This window comes from Capra hircus, chromosome 5 (assembly GCF_001704415.2).
Source record: "Capra hircus breed San Clemente chromosome 5, ASM170441v1, whole genome shotgun sequence".
Lineage (NCBI taxonomy): Eukaryota > Metazoa > Chordata > Mammalia > Artiodactyla > Bovidae > Capra > Capra hircus.
The window spans coordinates 64564799-64581820 of NC_030812.1; the positions used below are offsets into that span (position 1 = coordinate 64564799).

Below are 17022 nucleotides of genomic sequence, written 5' to 3' on the forward strand. Positions count from 1 at the left end.
AAATTAATATTACCTACAAATCTGTGCTGGACATGTTAGGTATCTTCATTCACCTCACAGTGAATCCATGAGACAGTAACTCCTCCCAGTAACTCCATGAGACAGTAAGCCTCCCAGTAACTCCACGAGACAGTGATTCCCATCTCCATTTTATAGGTGGAAATGCAGTTTCAGAGAGGGCATTAACTTGTAGGAATGCAGAGTTTGAAGAAATTTATTTAGCTGTATTATACTCTTCTGACTAGATCACATGACATGGCTGCCTTAAACAATGTTTACTTCAATGACTGTGAAGAGGGTGCATGTAGTTCTATTGCCACCAGGTGCCATTTCAAAAACTTTGATAAGAATGGTGAAGATTTATAAAAGGTGGAGATTGTTAAAGTTATTAAATCATAAGTTATTTTCTAAGGTAAGCTTTACCCCATATACCAAATGTTCTGAAAATGATGAGATGCCCAATCAAAAGGAGTTCGCATATAGTAAATAAACAGATTGATAACATAGTGATATAAGAAAATAATTTCTTATATCAAATTGAATAATAATCCTTTATAATTACTGAGAAAGTTGTAATAAGACTCCTATATTTATGAGGTGAAAGTCTCTCAGTTGTGTCTGACTCTTTGTGACTCTATGGACTGTAGCCTGCCAGACTTCTCTGCCCATTGAATTTTCCAGACAAGAATACTGGAGTGGTTGTTATTTCCTCCTACAGGGGATTTTCCCTATCCAGGGACTGAACACACGTCTCTTATGTCTCCGGTATATGTATATACTGCTAACAGAAAATGCATATGCATTTACCCACACATACATTTAATATATTCAACCAATTTCCGGAATAATGGTGAAAGGAGAGGCCTTTTTTCCCTTTTGTAAATGACTGTGTCTTTGAGAATTAGGAAAATAATATATATTTAAGGTATAGAACATAAGATACCCTTTGGAAAATCCTGTGATAAAATCAAAAGCATTAAGCTTCCCTAATCATCTCTTTCCTAGAGCTGCTGAGTTAGTCATAGTCTTAAAACTTGACTTAGGAAAAAAAAAAAAAGGAAAACCACACACATACAGAGAATAGAACAGGGAAATGATTCAAACCATCAATATTTTATTTAACAAAAACAACAACTGGAACATTTCTAGATCTTACAGTATATATTTGATATAAAAATAAGAAATTCTCCAAAATATGTACTAAGGTCCAGTTTTATGGATCTAAGTACACAGAAAATTTACTCTACATTTCAGTCACCCAAAACAACAGCTTGTGGTCACTTCCGATTGCACACAGTGGAAGAGTTCTATGCCAGGAAAGGCCAGATCCAACAGCTACAGAGCCAATGAGGATGGGCTATAAAATATGTGAAGGATTAAAGAAGTTCAACACATCACCAACATTAATAAATAAAAACTACCTTTCAAAAACAAGAAGTACATTGAAAAACTGTCTTTGTTTATAGTGGAAACAGAATTAAAAAATGTGCTCCCTCATAAGTGAAATACATAGTATTTGTTTGTAACTGACTGGAATGAAGTGTACAAATCAACTATGGATAACTGGTGCAGCCTAGACACAAACATTTTCACAGTCTAAACCAACCGGGCAAGCACAATTATATTTAAATGAAGGAGGAAATAGAAGAAATAAAATACTTCGTATGTGAATACTAGCAAAAAGTCTGTTACCACTGGTGATTTAAACATCAAAAAATGCTTTCTCTTTCATAAATCCTTTAGTTACGTATTACAAATCTGGGGAGCTATAAGTGGAAAAGTAGAAAACACAAATTTAAAAACACATATGCCACATTACCAAACACCACCACATTACCTGAGGATGTCCTAAATGATGAATCTGAAACTGACTCGTCATTTTGCCAGGATAACCAGTGGTTGCAAATAAGTTTTCATTAATCGTGGACCATCTAAGAAAGGACAAAGGATGAAAATAAGTACAGAATCCTACAGACAAACGCAAGCTTTTCTAAAATTGGTTATTTCTCTTTGTACCAAAATGCTAATTTTATAAGTCTAAATTTGATAATATGGATTTTACAATCAGACTGGGAATTTCAGGGAAGTTAGCTATAAATATTTTCTCATTTTGTGAATGTTTATTAATTGCTTATCATGGGCCACTTCATTAAATTTCAAAGTTACACAAAGTCAGCAGTTCCCAAAAGTCTGACAATATGGCAGGAGATACAAACAAGGAATCAGACAAAAAATATTTCACAGCACAATACATTAAAAACCCCAATACATTTAAAATTCTATTGACATTTGTTTTAAAATTAATGATAAACTCATGAGTTTAAACTCCTTTGTGTAAAGTAAACACCTAGAATACAGAAATGTTTAAGTATTCAAGTATTAAGGCAACATAGACATTGGAATACACTGAATCAATGAACCACCAAGTGTTAATGGACCTCCAGCAACAAGTGTGCCACAATAATAAGTGCAGTGGGGGAGCTATGAGGGGAAGAAAAAAAGATTCCTTGACCAAAAAAAAAAAAAAAGGCTATAAGTCTAGTTAATACTTTAATGTCTGGTAGATATGATTAGTTGCTGTCCAACAGGCATTCTGCCCTGTTTCAGAGCTAACTGAACCCCAGCTGGGGCCTGACACAGGGTGTCTGACCCCAAGGGGTAAGACAATTGGTATAAGGCAAAGATAGCAATCCCCAATAAAAGGGGAGTGGCTTCTTCCTCTCCTCTTATTTTGGACAACATGGTATGAGGCTATGGTATCTGGAACATTGGAAGTCATCTTGCAATTGGGAAGCACGAAGTCAAAGCCTTGCCAGTGAGGATAGCAGATGGAAAGATATGAATTCTTAATGATATAAACCAATCCTGAGATGACCTCCTTTAGACTTAAGTACCATAGTTTGCTGGTTTTATTTTTAGTAACTGGGAAAAAAAAATTAAAACTGACGTATAGTTGATCTATAATATGTTAGTTTCAGGTGTACAGCATGGTTATTCAGTTATATATATATTTTATATATACATATATATGTGTTTCTTTTCAAATTCTTTTCCTTTATAGGTGATTACAAAATATCCCCTGTGCTATACAGCAAATCCTTTTTGGTAATTTATTTTATATATAATAGTGTGTATGTGTTAATCTCAAACTCCAAGTTTATCCCCTCCTCTCCCCCTCTTTCCCCTTTTGTAACCAAAATTTTTCTATGTCTGTGAGTCTACAGTTTGTTGATTTTAAAATGTGAATTTGCTCAAACTCTGAAATCAAGATTCACCTTATAATCTATGGCATGCTTACATTTAGTTGAATACATTTTTTTTTTAGAATACATAAAATAATAGTGTCCTTAGGTTCTACAGTTTAATTGGGGGTATTTTAGATTTGATGAAATACAACATATAATAAATGTCCTACTGATTTTAGTCTCTGTTAGTAAATTTTCCAAGACTACACTATACAGTGCAATATTATGTAAAAATGAATGAAATGAAAAACAAGCACATTAATTTAAGTGGAAAAAAGACCACAGATCTATAATATCCAGTCTGTTCTCGAGGACAACAATGTATGTAGTTTTTACATGCATAGACATGGGCCCATGTACATTTCACATCTTTATCAGCAGAAAAATTATGAAAGCAAATGCTCTAAATTGTTGAGGTGGTATTAGTGGAGTAGTAACATTCTATATTTTATAAACATTTTCAAAGAAAATATTGGAAAACAATCTCTCACCGAGACCAAAAAAAAAAAAAAAAAAAAAAACCAAAGCAAAACATCCATTTATAAAACAACCAGAAAAAAAGAAAAAAGTCAGTGCAAAGGAGAGGACTGGAAACATATTCTAGAAGTTGGCACAGCATGAACAAAGTAATCAAATACAAAAAATCAAATTATAACCACCCTCCCCCCAAAATGGTACATTACCTGAATAAGCAGGCTCGATCCATGTGGACAGGTCTCTTATCTTGAGGGTAACTAAAAGATATTATTTTGCATCTTATGAATTATGTGTTGGTCTCAGGTAGATGAACTTAAATTAAGGATTACAGTGTTATTTTCTCTTTAAAGGACACAATGCCCAAGGTACTTAAATTGTGACAGAATTCCAAATAAGCACTGAGTTAAAATGGCTGAAATATGATAAAGATATGAACATGATTTAGAACCATTATAGAACAACATCATTTAACAGGGTCAGTGTTCTTTTTTTAAACATAAGTAAACATTGCTTAATGGTTTCCCAGGTAGCTCAGTGGTAAAAGAATCCACCTGCCAATGCAGGAGATGCAAGTTGGATCCCTGGGTCAGGAAGATTCCCTGGAGTAGGAAATGACAACTTGCTCCAGTATTCTTGCTTGGAAAATTCCATGGACAGGGGAGCCTGTTGGGCTACAGTCTCATGGGGTCACAAAGAGTCAGACATGACTGAGTGCACACACACACACACGCACATGCACACACACACACACACACACCCCTCAATGAAAGATCTCCTCTGCATTATTCTTTCTGTTACTCTCAAAGTAAATCTGTAAAACCCATATCTGTTATGTAAAAGCCCATTAACTCTGGCCCTTTTGTAGGAGAGTCTTAATTTTGCTTTACAATGTGGCCCAGGTATACAAGAATAGGTCAATGGATCATTTAGCAATAGTGACTGATTCTTTGGTACATAATAGATAAATATACTAAGGAAGTACCTGGATCGAGTAATATCCCAAATTAACCAATCATTCCCTGCAACAGCTCCAACTTTGAAGGTGTTTTTTAAGCACCAATGTGCTGACATTAATGGCATCTGTTCTGATTCAAGGGATAAAATAGCCTGTTGAGCCAAAAGATCATAAAACCGAATTGTTCCATTCTTCTCTGCAACCATCAGCTGTAAGACAGAAAAACAAAGAGAATTCAACAGCCTAATTTACTAGTCAAATCTGAGGAGACAGAGATTCAATGTCATATATACAGTAATATGTAAACATGTGCGTATATTACAAAAGGGAGATAAAATGCAAAGGAAATAAGGTAAGCCTAAGTAAAAAAAAAAAATCAAATATTAAAAAACTTCACAAGAAACTGGCAAAAAGAAAGACACAAGAAAACTGGGTACAATTTTAAATGACTACACATGGTCCCCAGGAAGAAGAGCATAAGGATTCACTCTAAGTATATACATATATATACACATACACAGTTGAGTTATTCACAGTAGTTAAGGTTTTATAAAGTTGCTGCAAACACTGAGTTAGTGAATATCAAACCACTGATCCTAAAGGAAATTAAAGGGTTGTGTTCCTGTGAGTCTCTGACCACAACATTTTTGTCAACTGATCAATACACAAGCTTATTTCTGTTTATAGACATCTTATTTAATACATATTAATTCATTAACATAGAAATCACAGGCAACAGCACTACAACTCATGCCTGAACAAAGATTATCTAACACATATTTTCTCTGTAAGGCGTCTCACAGCCTTCCTGCGTTTAGGAATACTAAGTAGCTCTTTAGCAGTGTGCTTGGGGGTCATTTTACACATTAAAGAAATTGCCAACAAAAAGCATAAAAATGTGGCACTAAACAGACCACGAATAGGGTACTTGTTTACAGTATGAGGGCTTACACAAGAAGGCAGAGTACTGCCTCATTCAGCCCTAGCTAGGAATGTGCATATTAGTCAACTCAAATTTTGTGTTGCTCCATGCATGTCTGTGACGGTCAGAGTGATGAGTATTAATTTTGGGGTTACAAATAAATTTTAGTGAGTAGGCACACTTGCAAATGTAGGATCTGTGAATAATGAAGATCAACCACATAAACATTTGTATGTAAAACACCATGCTACGTTCAGTAAAGGTAAAAGACATGATCCTTGATCTTTAGAAACTTTCCATCGAGAGAGAATTATGAAAAAAAAAAAAAAACAACCAAAAAAACTGACTATAATTTAAGGGGAAATACAGTGGGATGCAAAGGAGGAGTAATTATTTAGGACACAGTCAGTCTTTAAAATTAGGGGATTCTTAAGAGAAAAGGTGGAATTTAAAACTATTCTCAATAACATGAGGTCAGTGACAAATACACAACAAAAATAATTTGTTGTATACACACAATACATTACTAATATAATTTGTAATATATAAAAATATTTAGTCCTCATGACCACTATCTGAGGAAACTGCTATCATCAATCCCATTTTTCAGAAAGGAGACTGAGGTGCAGAGTGATTAAAGTAACTTGTGGAAGATCTCATCACTAAGCCTGTGGCAGAGCCTGGGTTTGAACCCAGGTCTAACTACAGCACCATATGTGTTCCTTACTACAAGACTAGGTTATGAAGATTGGTGAGTGATCTGGTGGGCTGTGTAAAGTCATGGGTCGGGAAGGATTAGAAATGGGAGAAGACCAAGGAAGATTTATTTTGGACCTAGTAAAAACACTTGAGATTTTGAACCTGTCTCCAAAAGTCTTGAGAGTTTCAGGTTTAACTTATGAGCTATGGAAGGGCCAAGTCTGTCTGGACCTCAGTTGGGACAGGCAATAAAGCATGGTGGGTTAATAGCACAGCTTCTTTAGTCATGTGGATTCTTATTCACTGTACCACCAGGGAAATCCTACTACTATCAACGGCTGTGCCATGTGGCCTGTGGGATCTCAGTTACTAGACCAGGGATCGAATTTGGGCCCTGAGAGGGAAAGCACTGAGTCCTAACTGTTGGACTGACAAGGAATTCCCTGTAACTTTATTATTAATTGCTGGCATTTGCTTGGTGCTTTCTAGATTACATGGCTGTCTTGTGTAATTTGTAACGGACTCAATCAAAAAGACCCTGATGCTGGGAATGATTGAAGGCAGGAGGAGAAGGAGATGACAGAGGATGAGATGGTTGGATGGCATCACCAACTCAATGGACATGAGTTTGGGTAAGCTCCGGGAGTTGGTGATGGACAGAGAGGCCTGCTGTGCTGCAGTCTATGGGGTCACAAAGAGGCGGACATGACTGAGCGACTGAACTGAACTGAAGACTTTCATAAGAATTTTAAGAGCTAGGTGATCACAGACTTACCTTTCTTCTCTGGCTGCCTCATTTTTATCAAGATCAAGCAAAACAGAACAAAAATTTTGGGTTTGATCTGACAGAGCAATGAGAACCACCACCTACCACATTTAGTAGTAACGATAGTATCAACAATGACAAGCAGCTGAAATTGACTGAGTGCTTATGATGCATCAGGTTTTCTTTTAAGGACTTTATAAGTGTTCACTCTTAATCTTTGTAAGCTTCCTTTTCATAAGATGAAGAAGTGATTGAGAAGAGATTTTGTGACTTGCCAAAGATTATTTAGCTAGTAAGTGGTAGAACTGGGCACTGACTCTAGGCAGTTAACTCAAGAGCCCATACTTTTAACTGCTATTGTACTGCCTTTCTATAATTATAGGTTTCTGAGTTAAGTAGTGACACAGTTAAATTGATATTTAAAGGTCAGTCTTAACTAAAGTAGGCAAGAAGAATCAGACTGAAAAGCCAAAGATTTTATAAACAAGCTAAGGATTGGCAGGGATTACTTGTGGGAATAGAAAGGTGAAGAATACACATTAATGACTAAGAGGAATGTATTCTAGAGACAGTGAAGAAAAACTTTAAAGATCTGGAAAAACTTGCATATAGGAAAGGAAGATATCAAAGATGATTTTAGGATATCGTTCAGTTCAGTCGCTCGGTTGTGTCCGACTCTTTGCGATCCCATGAACGGCAGCACGCCAGGCCTCCCTGTCCATCACCAACTCCCGGAGTTCACCCAAACCCATGTCCATTGAGTCGGTGATGCTATCCAACTATCTCATCCTGTCATCCCCTTCTCCTCCTGCCCTCAATCGTTCCCAGCATCAGGGTCTTTTCAAATGAGTCAGCTCTTCGCATCAGGTGGCCAAAGTATTGGAGTTTCAGCTTCAATATCAGTCCTTCCACTGAACACCCTGGACTGATCTCCTTTAGGATACTGAGTTGATGCAATTTAGAGCAGGGACTCATGGAAACAAGAAAAACAAGGAGATGGGTAAGGTGAAATTTCAAAGACATAGAGAAGATTAATAGAAACTAATTTAAAGCATATGGAAGAAAGGAATCTTAAATAACCATGAATTAAGTATTAAGATATAAATTTTGGGATAGAGATTATGATAAACATCCTTATTTCTCACCTAGGTCACAGGTTTTTGTTTTTTTGGGTCACAGTTTTTAAAAGTAGCCTATTACATTTATACATGGTAATATTAACATTCTGGTAGATTCTTTGATTATGCTTCATGTAAACTCACTGCTGCAAAGGAGAAATCTAGATGTAAAATAAAATTTAGAATCTGGATTCAGAAATAATATACACATGGAAATAATATACACATGTAATATAAATAAATGATAAAATTTCACTGATCTTCACAAACAGAATATAATTCTACTGATAAAATATCCAATAGGCCTGAAACAAGATTTCATGGTATCCCAGGGTTCAGAGAACACACTAATGTAGTCTGGGGCATCTCAGTTCAGGATTACTTTGAAGGCTGTGAGCATATATGGTTGATCTTTCTTTATGTCATCAGTTTACTTAACTAGATGTTTGATTCTAACACTTAAAGTCTGTGTAACTGTATTTACATGTTTTTCTTACTTATAAGTCAGTGTGTAACTCAATGACAAGGACTTCATTCTTTCTTTTACCCTCTATTATAATAAAGGGTACAGTGTAGGTGAGAAATACTCTTTACAACAATTTATAAATACATAATGAAAGAATAGTTAGCAGAGGAGAAAGAGAAAGGAAATATACATGCATAGATGCTCAAGATGGCTAGACTAATGCAGCTTTAAAGATCAAGTGAGCAGGGTTTCGAGGCGGAAATGATCAACAGTATAAAAAGCTGCCTTGAGATTAAGAATGGAAGAAAAGCCCACTGGATTTGTTAAAAATAACACTCATGATTTTTGAGAGAGTAGAGGAGATTTAGATTATAGGTAAAAAGATGGGTAAAAAGGTACTTAAGTTCAAAGATGTGATGGGTTCAAACATTCAGAAATAAAGATGTGAAGGTGATAGACTAAAATGGGGAAACAAGAACGCTAGGGTTAAGAGCGAGGCCTATGGAGTACGCTGTTGGGGTACAAATGTCCATTTTTCCAGTTAGTAGCTGTGTGAACCTGGGCAAGTAACTTTTCTGAGCTTTGGTTTCCCTATGTGTAAAATGAGATCATCACAGTACCCATCTCATAAGGCTGCCATGTGGATTAAATGAGCTAACTACATGAAATGCTGACCATGAGCCAAACATAAGTAGGTATTATTAATCTGCTGTGATAAGTCAAGTTTATCTTTTTGTGGAAGTGTGAAGACAGAAAAGTCATGGGGAAGTATGAAGACCTTAGAGGGCTATGAAAAGCAGGGTGCCTACAAACTAATAGGAACTCTGGACAGCGTTAAGAACTCACTTTAAGAAGATGAATGTGGCAACGTTTTAGATTCTGGAATGTAGAGTAATGCCCAGGAGAAGATACTGGCAAATGACAGAACTCTTGTTGAATGGCTCCTATCTTCTCAATGGAATTTAGGTCAACTGATAATAACTCAGTGTATTTTTAGAATTTTAGAAAGCTTTAGTCTGAATAGAAATTGAATACCACTGCAGCTAGGTCAAATTTGTCTTATGCCGCTGATGTTTTCTGTTTACACACTATGGCTCACAAGCATGGATGTAACATATATTTTTTAAAACAAATACTGCTTACTAGATAGTCCAGGCATTAGTGTAGATTATAACCTATCAAAAGGCATGAAAAGTATACTCTGAGTAAATAGATGATGGTTGTCAAATAAAAACTTGATTACAGAGAACTTATAACGTTCTAGACTAACCTAAATGCATTTATGACAATTAAGAGTCTCTGAGGTGAAAAACAAATCGATTTTTTTTTTCTTCTCTGTGCAGGTATTTCACATCTGTATGTCTTTTCCGCTTGATAAAAGAAAGCTAAGTTATAAATAATAACCTTAAAAGTTTCTTCAGGATGCCAGCACACACTCATTCCAGGGGAATGAAGAACAAAATGAGCTGTCTGTATTCCTTCCAAGTTCCAAATCCTGAAATAACAGGAGTATAATGTTAAAAATTTTTGATACGCTGCTAAAAAAAAAGAAATTCCCTACATTTATTCAAGGCTATCAACTAGAGATTATAGGGTAGATATCTGTATTTAAAGCATCTTTTATAGAAAATTATAACAGTTATAATTATTTTAGAAAATGTAAAATCAGTATGAAGAATTTAAGTTTTACCACATTCAATAATGGAAAAACAGTCACATACATTTTCTAATTAATCTAATACAGCAATACCATAACACAGTAACTAAATTAAATTATTCATGAACTCTTTATTTTGTGGAATCTTGAGGTTTCTAGGTCACTAATCAGGTTGTATTGCTACTTCAGTGAGTGAAAGTGAAGTTGCTCAGTTGTGTCTGACTCTTTGCAACCCCATGGACTGTATGTAGCCTACCAGGCTCCTCTGTCCATGGGATTTTCCAGGCAACAGTACTGGAGTGGGTTGCCACTTCCTTCTCTAGGGGATCTGCCCAACCCAGGTCTCCTGCATTGTAGGCATACCATCTGAATCACCAGGGAAGCCCCTCCAGTAGTCACTTCAATTAACAATAATTTCTACCAGGGGTACTTAAAACATACACCTGCACCCCTCTCTTCCACCCCAGTGCTCCCATTTTAAACATAAAGAAGCTAGTATGAGGTGATGTGAATTTAGGGAGATAGGAGTTGTTCACTCCTTCTGCCTTTGGGTTCCCAGGTCAAGGGCTATTTCCTATCATTTACCTTTTCTGATATGGCTCACTTCCTCAATTCTTCTCAAAAGGAGCCTTGACTAATAAAAAATTAAAGGATAGAATGGCTGAAGGAACAAGCATCTGGTTCCCTGTACTTTCCCTCTCTTCAACACTTACAACGAACCTACTCAATTTCCATCTCAATTTTCTTCCCATCCCCAGAGGAAGAGATCAAGATTCAGAAGTCTCAATAATGACTCTTTTGTGGGAAGTCCTATTCTTCATCTAGACTAATGGTTTTTGAGCTCATTCTTCACATTCAATCATTGTTATATCTCACTGGTACAGAGTGTGGCATAGAATTAGGATGGCAAGAGACAGAAGGTAAAGGGTAGCTGGCAAAGTGTCCACAGAATCTGGTCCTTAAGAACTGAATGCATTTATTAGAATGCCTTGGACTTTTTCGTCTATATTATAGTTCATATCTCATTAGGGACCATAAAACAGTTTCAAGAAACTTAGGGAATGTTTTTAAGGTTGAGGCAAAATTTTATTTCAAAGAAAGCAGACATATTTAGTTTACAATGCCTCTACTATTCTGGGTCAAACCACAGGATTTAAATATTTTTCCTTTCTAGAGAAATTATAGGACCTCCAATCTTTAAATATCTTACTTACACATAAACTAACATAAATATGCTTTAAAATGATTATCTACTTGATTAAATAGAAGAAGCATACACTTTTTTTTCCTCTCGCTAAATTAACACTTCATCTGTGTTTACTACATAGGGAGACAACTACAGTTTAACTGAGGAGATTGGAATCACATTTCCTATGGGTTTATTCAATTGTGTTTCCATTTTCCACAGTAAATAAGATTATTAGTCAAGTCAACTGAATATTTCTTTCTTCTTTATTACTGTTTATACAAGTGGGCTAGCATATATTTTACCACTATTGAAGTAGCAGAAATTTGTCTTGCATATTCAGTGAATCCCATGAGAGAATGGTTTAAAGGCTCCATTCTTTTGATTTTATTCTAACACATATTTGACTTTTGTTTGCTATTATATTGAATAAATACAGACCAGGATATTTTCATGACTTTTTAATTTCAAATGAAGGAAACCAAAGAGATTTAAAAAATGGATATTCTATAAAAACAAGCCAACTAATGAAGTTTATTCTTGTCCACTGAACCAAATTTTAATCTCATTTTTAAACAGTATTTAGCCTGAACAGAATCTGATACATTTTGGGAAAAAACAAAACAAACAAAAAAACCAAACTGATTTAAAAAATGAGCAGAGTGATCCAGATTACTTTATGGGATTAGGGTAAAATGATTTATAGCTTATAATTATATGCTTATTAAATAATTCTCAGCAGTTGCATAATCCAAGTACTAAGCATGCAAAATACAACCAACTGGGCTGAAATGAGTTATCACAGCTAAATTAGCTACAGATGGTACACTTTAACTTGTTAGGTTTTATTTCCCATTTTGATAGATTCTATAATTAAGCTTCTCTTTGTGGAGCTCAACTTATTTTCCTGTGTCTTTACAACATATCTCATCTAGTTAACTTAGTCCCATCAGATGAAATCACATTTCTTTTTTTGCAGTATACCATAAATAATAAAAATACATAAATCTTAAGCATGCAGCTCAAAGAGAACACACCTGAAGCATCCAGATTAAGACAGCATTTCCAGAACTTCAAATGTCATCTGTGCTTCCTTATAGTCCCTATTTCCTTTGTTGTTGTTGTTGCTGTTCAGTTGCTAAGTCATGTCCAACTCTTTCTGACCCCATGGACTGTAGCCCGGCAGGCTCCTTTGTTCTTCACTATCTCCTGGAGTTTGCTCAGATTCACATCCATTGAGTCGGTGATGCTATCTAACCATTTCATTCTCTGCCACCCTCTTCTCCTGTTTTCTTGCCTTCTCACAAAAAGTACCCACCATCCTGACTTCTGCTGGTTTGGGATATCATAAAGATGGAATCCTATGGAAAATACTATCCAGTGTATTTTCTTGGTCTGGCATCTTTTATTCATTATTAAATCTTGTGAAAGTTACCAACATTGCTGCATGTTGTCCTTTGTTCATTCTCATTGCTGTACATAGTATTCCATTAATTAAGTACACTGCCAAGTATCTACCCATTCTACTGCTGACAAACATTTAGGTTGTTTCTAATTTATGGTCATTACTAATAATCCTTCTACAGATTTTCCTGTACATGTCTTTTAGTGAATATAGACATCCACACACCCATTCCTTTCTTAGACAGACACATGCCCACATCTTTCCACCTCTACTTTCTGGATACTCACTGGATCATAGCTTACAAATACATTCAACTTTAGCAAGTATACTGTCAAATAGGTTTCAAGACTGGCTATAACTCATTTATCCTTTTTCCCCCTTTCATCTTTCTTTGTAATCACCAACTGAAAATGCCTAAATTTTCTCTGACAAATTTTCTGACAAAACAATCTTAAAAGAATTATTTGTCTCAATAGCAAAAGGCACAACTTTTCAGTTGAGCTTATCTGTAAGGTTGATTTCTCAAATCATTCCCTTTCCACTTGCATTTTATGTTATTTTCATGTATTTGTAAATGAATAAATTTCCATCAGTTTTAAAATGTAGTGAACACAATATATAGTAAAAACTCTCTTAACTGACCTCCTTCTGAAAGATTACTTTTTCTCTCTCCAGAACTGACAAGAGTAAGATTATTTTCTAATAGCTCACATGTGCATCTGTTGTAGGCTTACCTCACAGAAAAATGGGCTTAGTGAACTGCTGCTTGTAAGTCATGTAAACCCATGCTTATTAGTCTATTGTAATTACATAATTATATAAGCTGGCAAAATATGAATGTGAAAAAACTGTTTCAATGGAACTAAGTTGATGGTAACTAAATGAAGGTAAGTTTCTAAATGAAAAAAATGCTCTTAAATTAGGCATGCATGACAGTTACAAAAGATTAAACAACTAAAACAAAAACCTAGCTATATTTGAATTATGACTGCTTGACAAATTTTGTTTTCATTGTAGTCACTGGATTATGGGTGTGGTTTAAGCAAAAAAGAAGTCCAAAGCAAATCAATGGGCACATAATTTAAGAAAAACAAAATCCTTGGTCTATACCAAAAAATTGGCAAATTTTCATATATACATTATTTATTAAAATAAGGTAAGACTTTCCTGGTGGTGCCCTGGATAAGAACCCACCTGCCCATGCATGGAATACGAGTTCAATTCCTGGTCCAAGAAGATTCCACATGCCGCAGAACAATTAAGCCTCTGGTGCTGTAACTATCGAGCCCGTGCTCTAGAGCCTGTGAGCTGCAACTACTGAGCCCATGTGCTGCAACTACTGAAACCGGCCGGCTTACAGCCTGTGCTCTGCACAAGAGTAGCCACAGCAATGGCAAGTCCACATACCACAACTGGACAGCAGCCCTGTTCTCTGCAACTAGCCCACGTGCAGCAACAAAGATCAAGTGCAAACAAAAATAAAAAAAAGTGAATTAAATAAGTTAGGTAGACATTGCTTTAAAATGATTTCCTAAGTTTGCTGACGTTTTGGTTATTTAAGGAACTGCAAGTTCAACCATGTTAGATAAGAGTTTCTACTATAACTGGAAAAAAAACCCCATAAATTCATATTTTAATATTTCCAAATTTATTGCTAGTGTATTTGTTTGTAATATGTAAAATAACCTAAAAGTTCATTATAACTGAAGAAGCATACTTTTCAGGCAAGCGGTATAGCAAGAAAAAGAAAAGCTATAAGGGTTTATAACTTTCTTAATACACATAATAAAACATACTGAAAGATAATAGACTCTTTGTAAAAGTATAAAAATATAACATTATCAAGTTAAACTACTACGGTCAAAAATCAGGAGCTATATAAAACATATATGTATACCTATTCAAATGTTTGCAAGGGAAATTTCAAAACAAAAGCTTTTAAGGTAACGCTGACATATTAAGAAATCAATAATATAGACTGAACCTAAGAGCACTGGATACAGACAGCATTACTCTTGAGGTAAATAAAATGACAGTTTTGATGCAATTTGACTATGACTATAACTTCCCCACCCCTCTCAACTCTGTGGTCTTAAGTAGAACTCTCAGATTTAGTTCTTTGATGTACAGGTGAAGAGGTATCCTGATCTAAGATGAGGAACTTATCTTACTTTTGGTAGTTCATTGTCAAAATTATTGCTTCATTTCAGGCTGAGTGCTTTTCAGTAGAATATTAAGTTTGGAAAACTCAGCAGTGGCCACAGGACTGGAAAAGGTCAGTTTTCATTCCAATCCCAAAGAAAGGCAATGCCAAAGAATGCTCAAACTACTGCACAATTGCACTCATCTCACACTCTTCTAAAGTAATGCTCAAAATTCTCCAAGCCAGGCTTCAGCAATACATGAACCGTGAACTTCCAGATATTCAAGCTGGTTTTAGAAAAGGCAGAGGAACCAGAGATCAAACTGCCAACATCCGCTGGATCATGGGACAAGCAAGAGAGTTCCAGAAAAACATCTACTTCTGCTTTATTGATTATGCCAAAGCCTTTGACTGTGTGGATCACAATAAACTGTGGAAAATTCTGAAAGAGATGGGAATACCAGACCACATGACCTCCCTCTTGAGAAACCTATGTGCAGGTCAGGAAGCAACAGAACTGAACATGGCACAACAGATTGGTTCCAAATCGGAAAAGGAGTACCTCAAGGCTGTATATTGTCACCCTGCTTATTTAACTTATATGCAGAGTACATCATGAGAAACACTGGGCTGGAAGAAGCACAAGCTGGAATCAAGATTGCCGGGAGAAATATCAATAACCTCAGATATGCAGATGACACCACCCTTATGGCAGAAAGTGAAGAGGAACTAAAAAGCCTCTTGATGAAAGTGAAAAGTGGAGAGTGAAAAAGTTGGCTTAAAGCTCAACATTCAGAAAACGAAGATCATGGCATCTGGTCCCATCACTTCATGGGAAATAGATGGGGAAACAGTGGAAACAGTGTCAGACTTTATTTTTGGGCTCCAAAATAACTGCAGCCATGAAATTAAAAGATGCTTCCTCCTTGGAAGAAAAGTTATGACCAACCTAGATAGCATGTTCAAAAGCAGAGACATTACTTTGCCAACAAAGGTCCGTCTAGTCAAGGCTATGGTTTTTCCAGTAGTCATGTATGGATGTGAGAGTTGGACTGTGAAGAGAGCTGAGCGCCAAAGAATTGATGCTTTTGACCTGTGGTGTTGGAGAAGACTCTTGAGAGTCCCTTGGACTGCAATGAGATCCAACCAGTCCATTCTGAAGGAGATCAGCCCTGGGATTTCTTTGGAGGGAATGATGCTGAAGCTGAAGCTCCAGTACTTTGGCCACGTCATGTGAAAGTTAACTCACTGGGAAAGACTCTGATAGCCGGGAGGGATTGTGGGCAGGAGGAGAAGGGAACGACAGAGGATGAGATGGCTGGATGGCATCACTGACTCGATGGACGTGAGTCTGAGTGAACTCCGGGAGTTGGTGATGGACAGAGAGGCCTGGCGTGCTGCGATTCATGGGGTCGCAAAGAGTCGGACATGACTGAGAGACTGAACTGAACCGAACCATATGGGTGGAGAAGGAAATGGCAACCCACTCCAGTGTTCTTGCCTCGAGAATCCCAGGGACGGGGGAACCTGGTGGGCTGCCGACTCTGTGGTCACACAATCAGAGATGACTGAGGTGACTTAGTAGCAGCAGCAACCATATGGTACTTAAATGGTAAGTGTCCCATTTAATTAAGAAAAAGGTCTCATAAATTGGGTGCTGGCTTATAGGGGATGGCCAAGATATTCTCAAGAGGTCTTTTACTTAGAGAGATGTGTTTGCCCTGAAAATTCAAAAGGAAATTTCCTGGATAATTTTATTTTCCATTTTTAATTGGCAGCTCATTGTCTAGTAAGGAGTTCATCACAGAAGGAAATTTCTGCTACCAAATGTTTACAACATAGACAAAAGAAGGGATAGATGACATTAAATGACACATCTGTATTCATTTGGCCCTTTCTAACTGGTCAAGTGAAAAATATAAACCATAATCCTTTTAAAAGACAGGACTGGAACACATGAATCACTGTGTTGATTAATTAAAT

At 36.3% G+C, this 17022-nt stretch overlaps 1 protein-coding gene across 1 annotated transcript in view; it reads right to left on the minus strand.

Annotated features, from left to right (window-relative positions):
• NUP37 (nucleoporin 37) overlaps positions 1082-17022 on the minus strand; it is a 52143-nt gene continuing 36202 nt past the window's right edge. Inside the window, exons 6-10 of the mRNA XM_018048180.1 lie at positions 10053-10143; positions 4705-4886; positions 3929-3979; positions 1838-1931; positions 1082-1357 (exon numbers count right to left, since the gene is read on the minus strand). Coding sequence (XP_017903669.1) covers positions 1244-1357; positions 1838-1931; positions 3929-3979; positions 4705-4886; positions 10053-10143 — 532 coding nt within the window. The 3' untranslated portion in view covers positions 1082-1243. The remainder of the gene's footprint in view (positions 1358-1837; positions 1932-3928; positions 3980-4704; positions 4887-10052; positions 10144-17022) is intronic.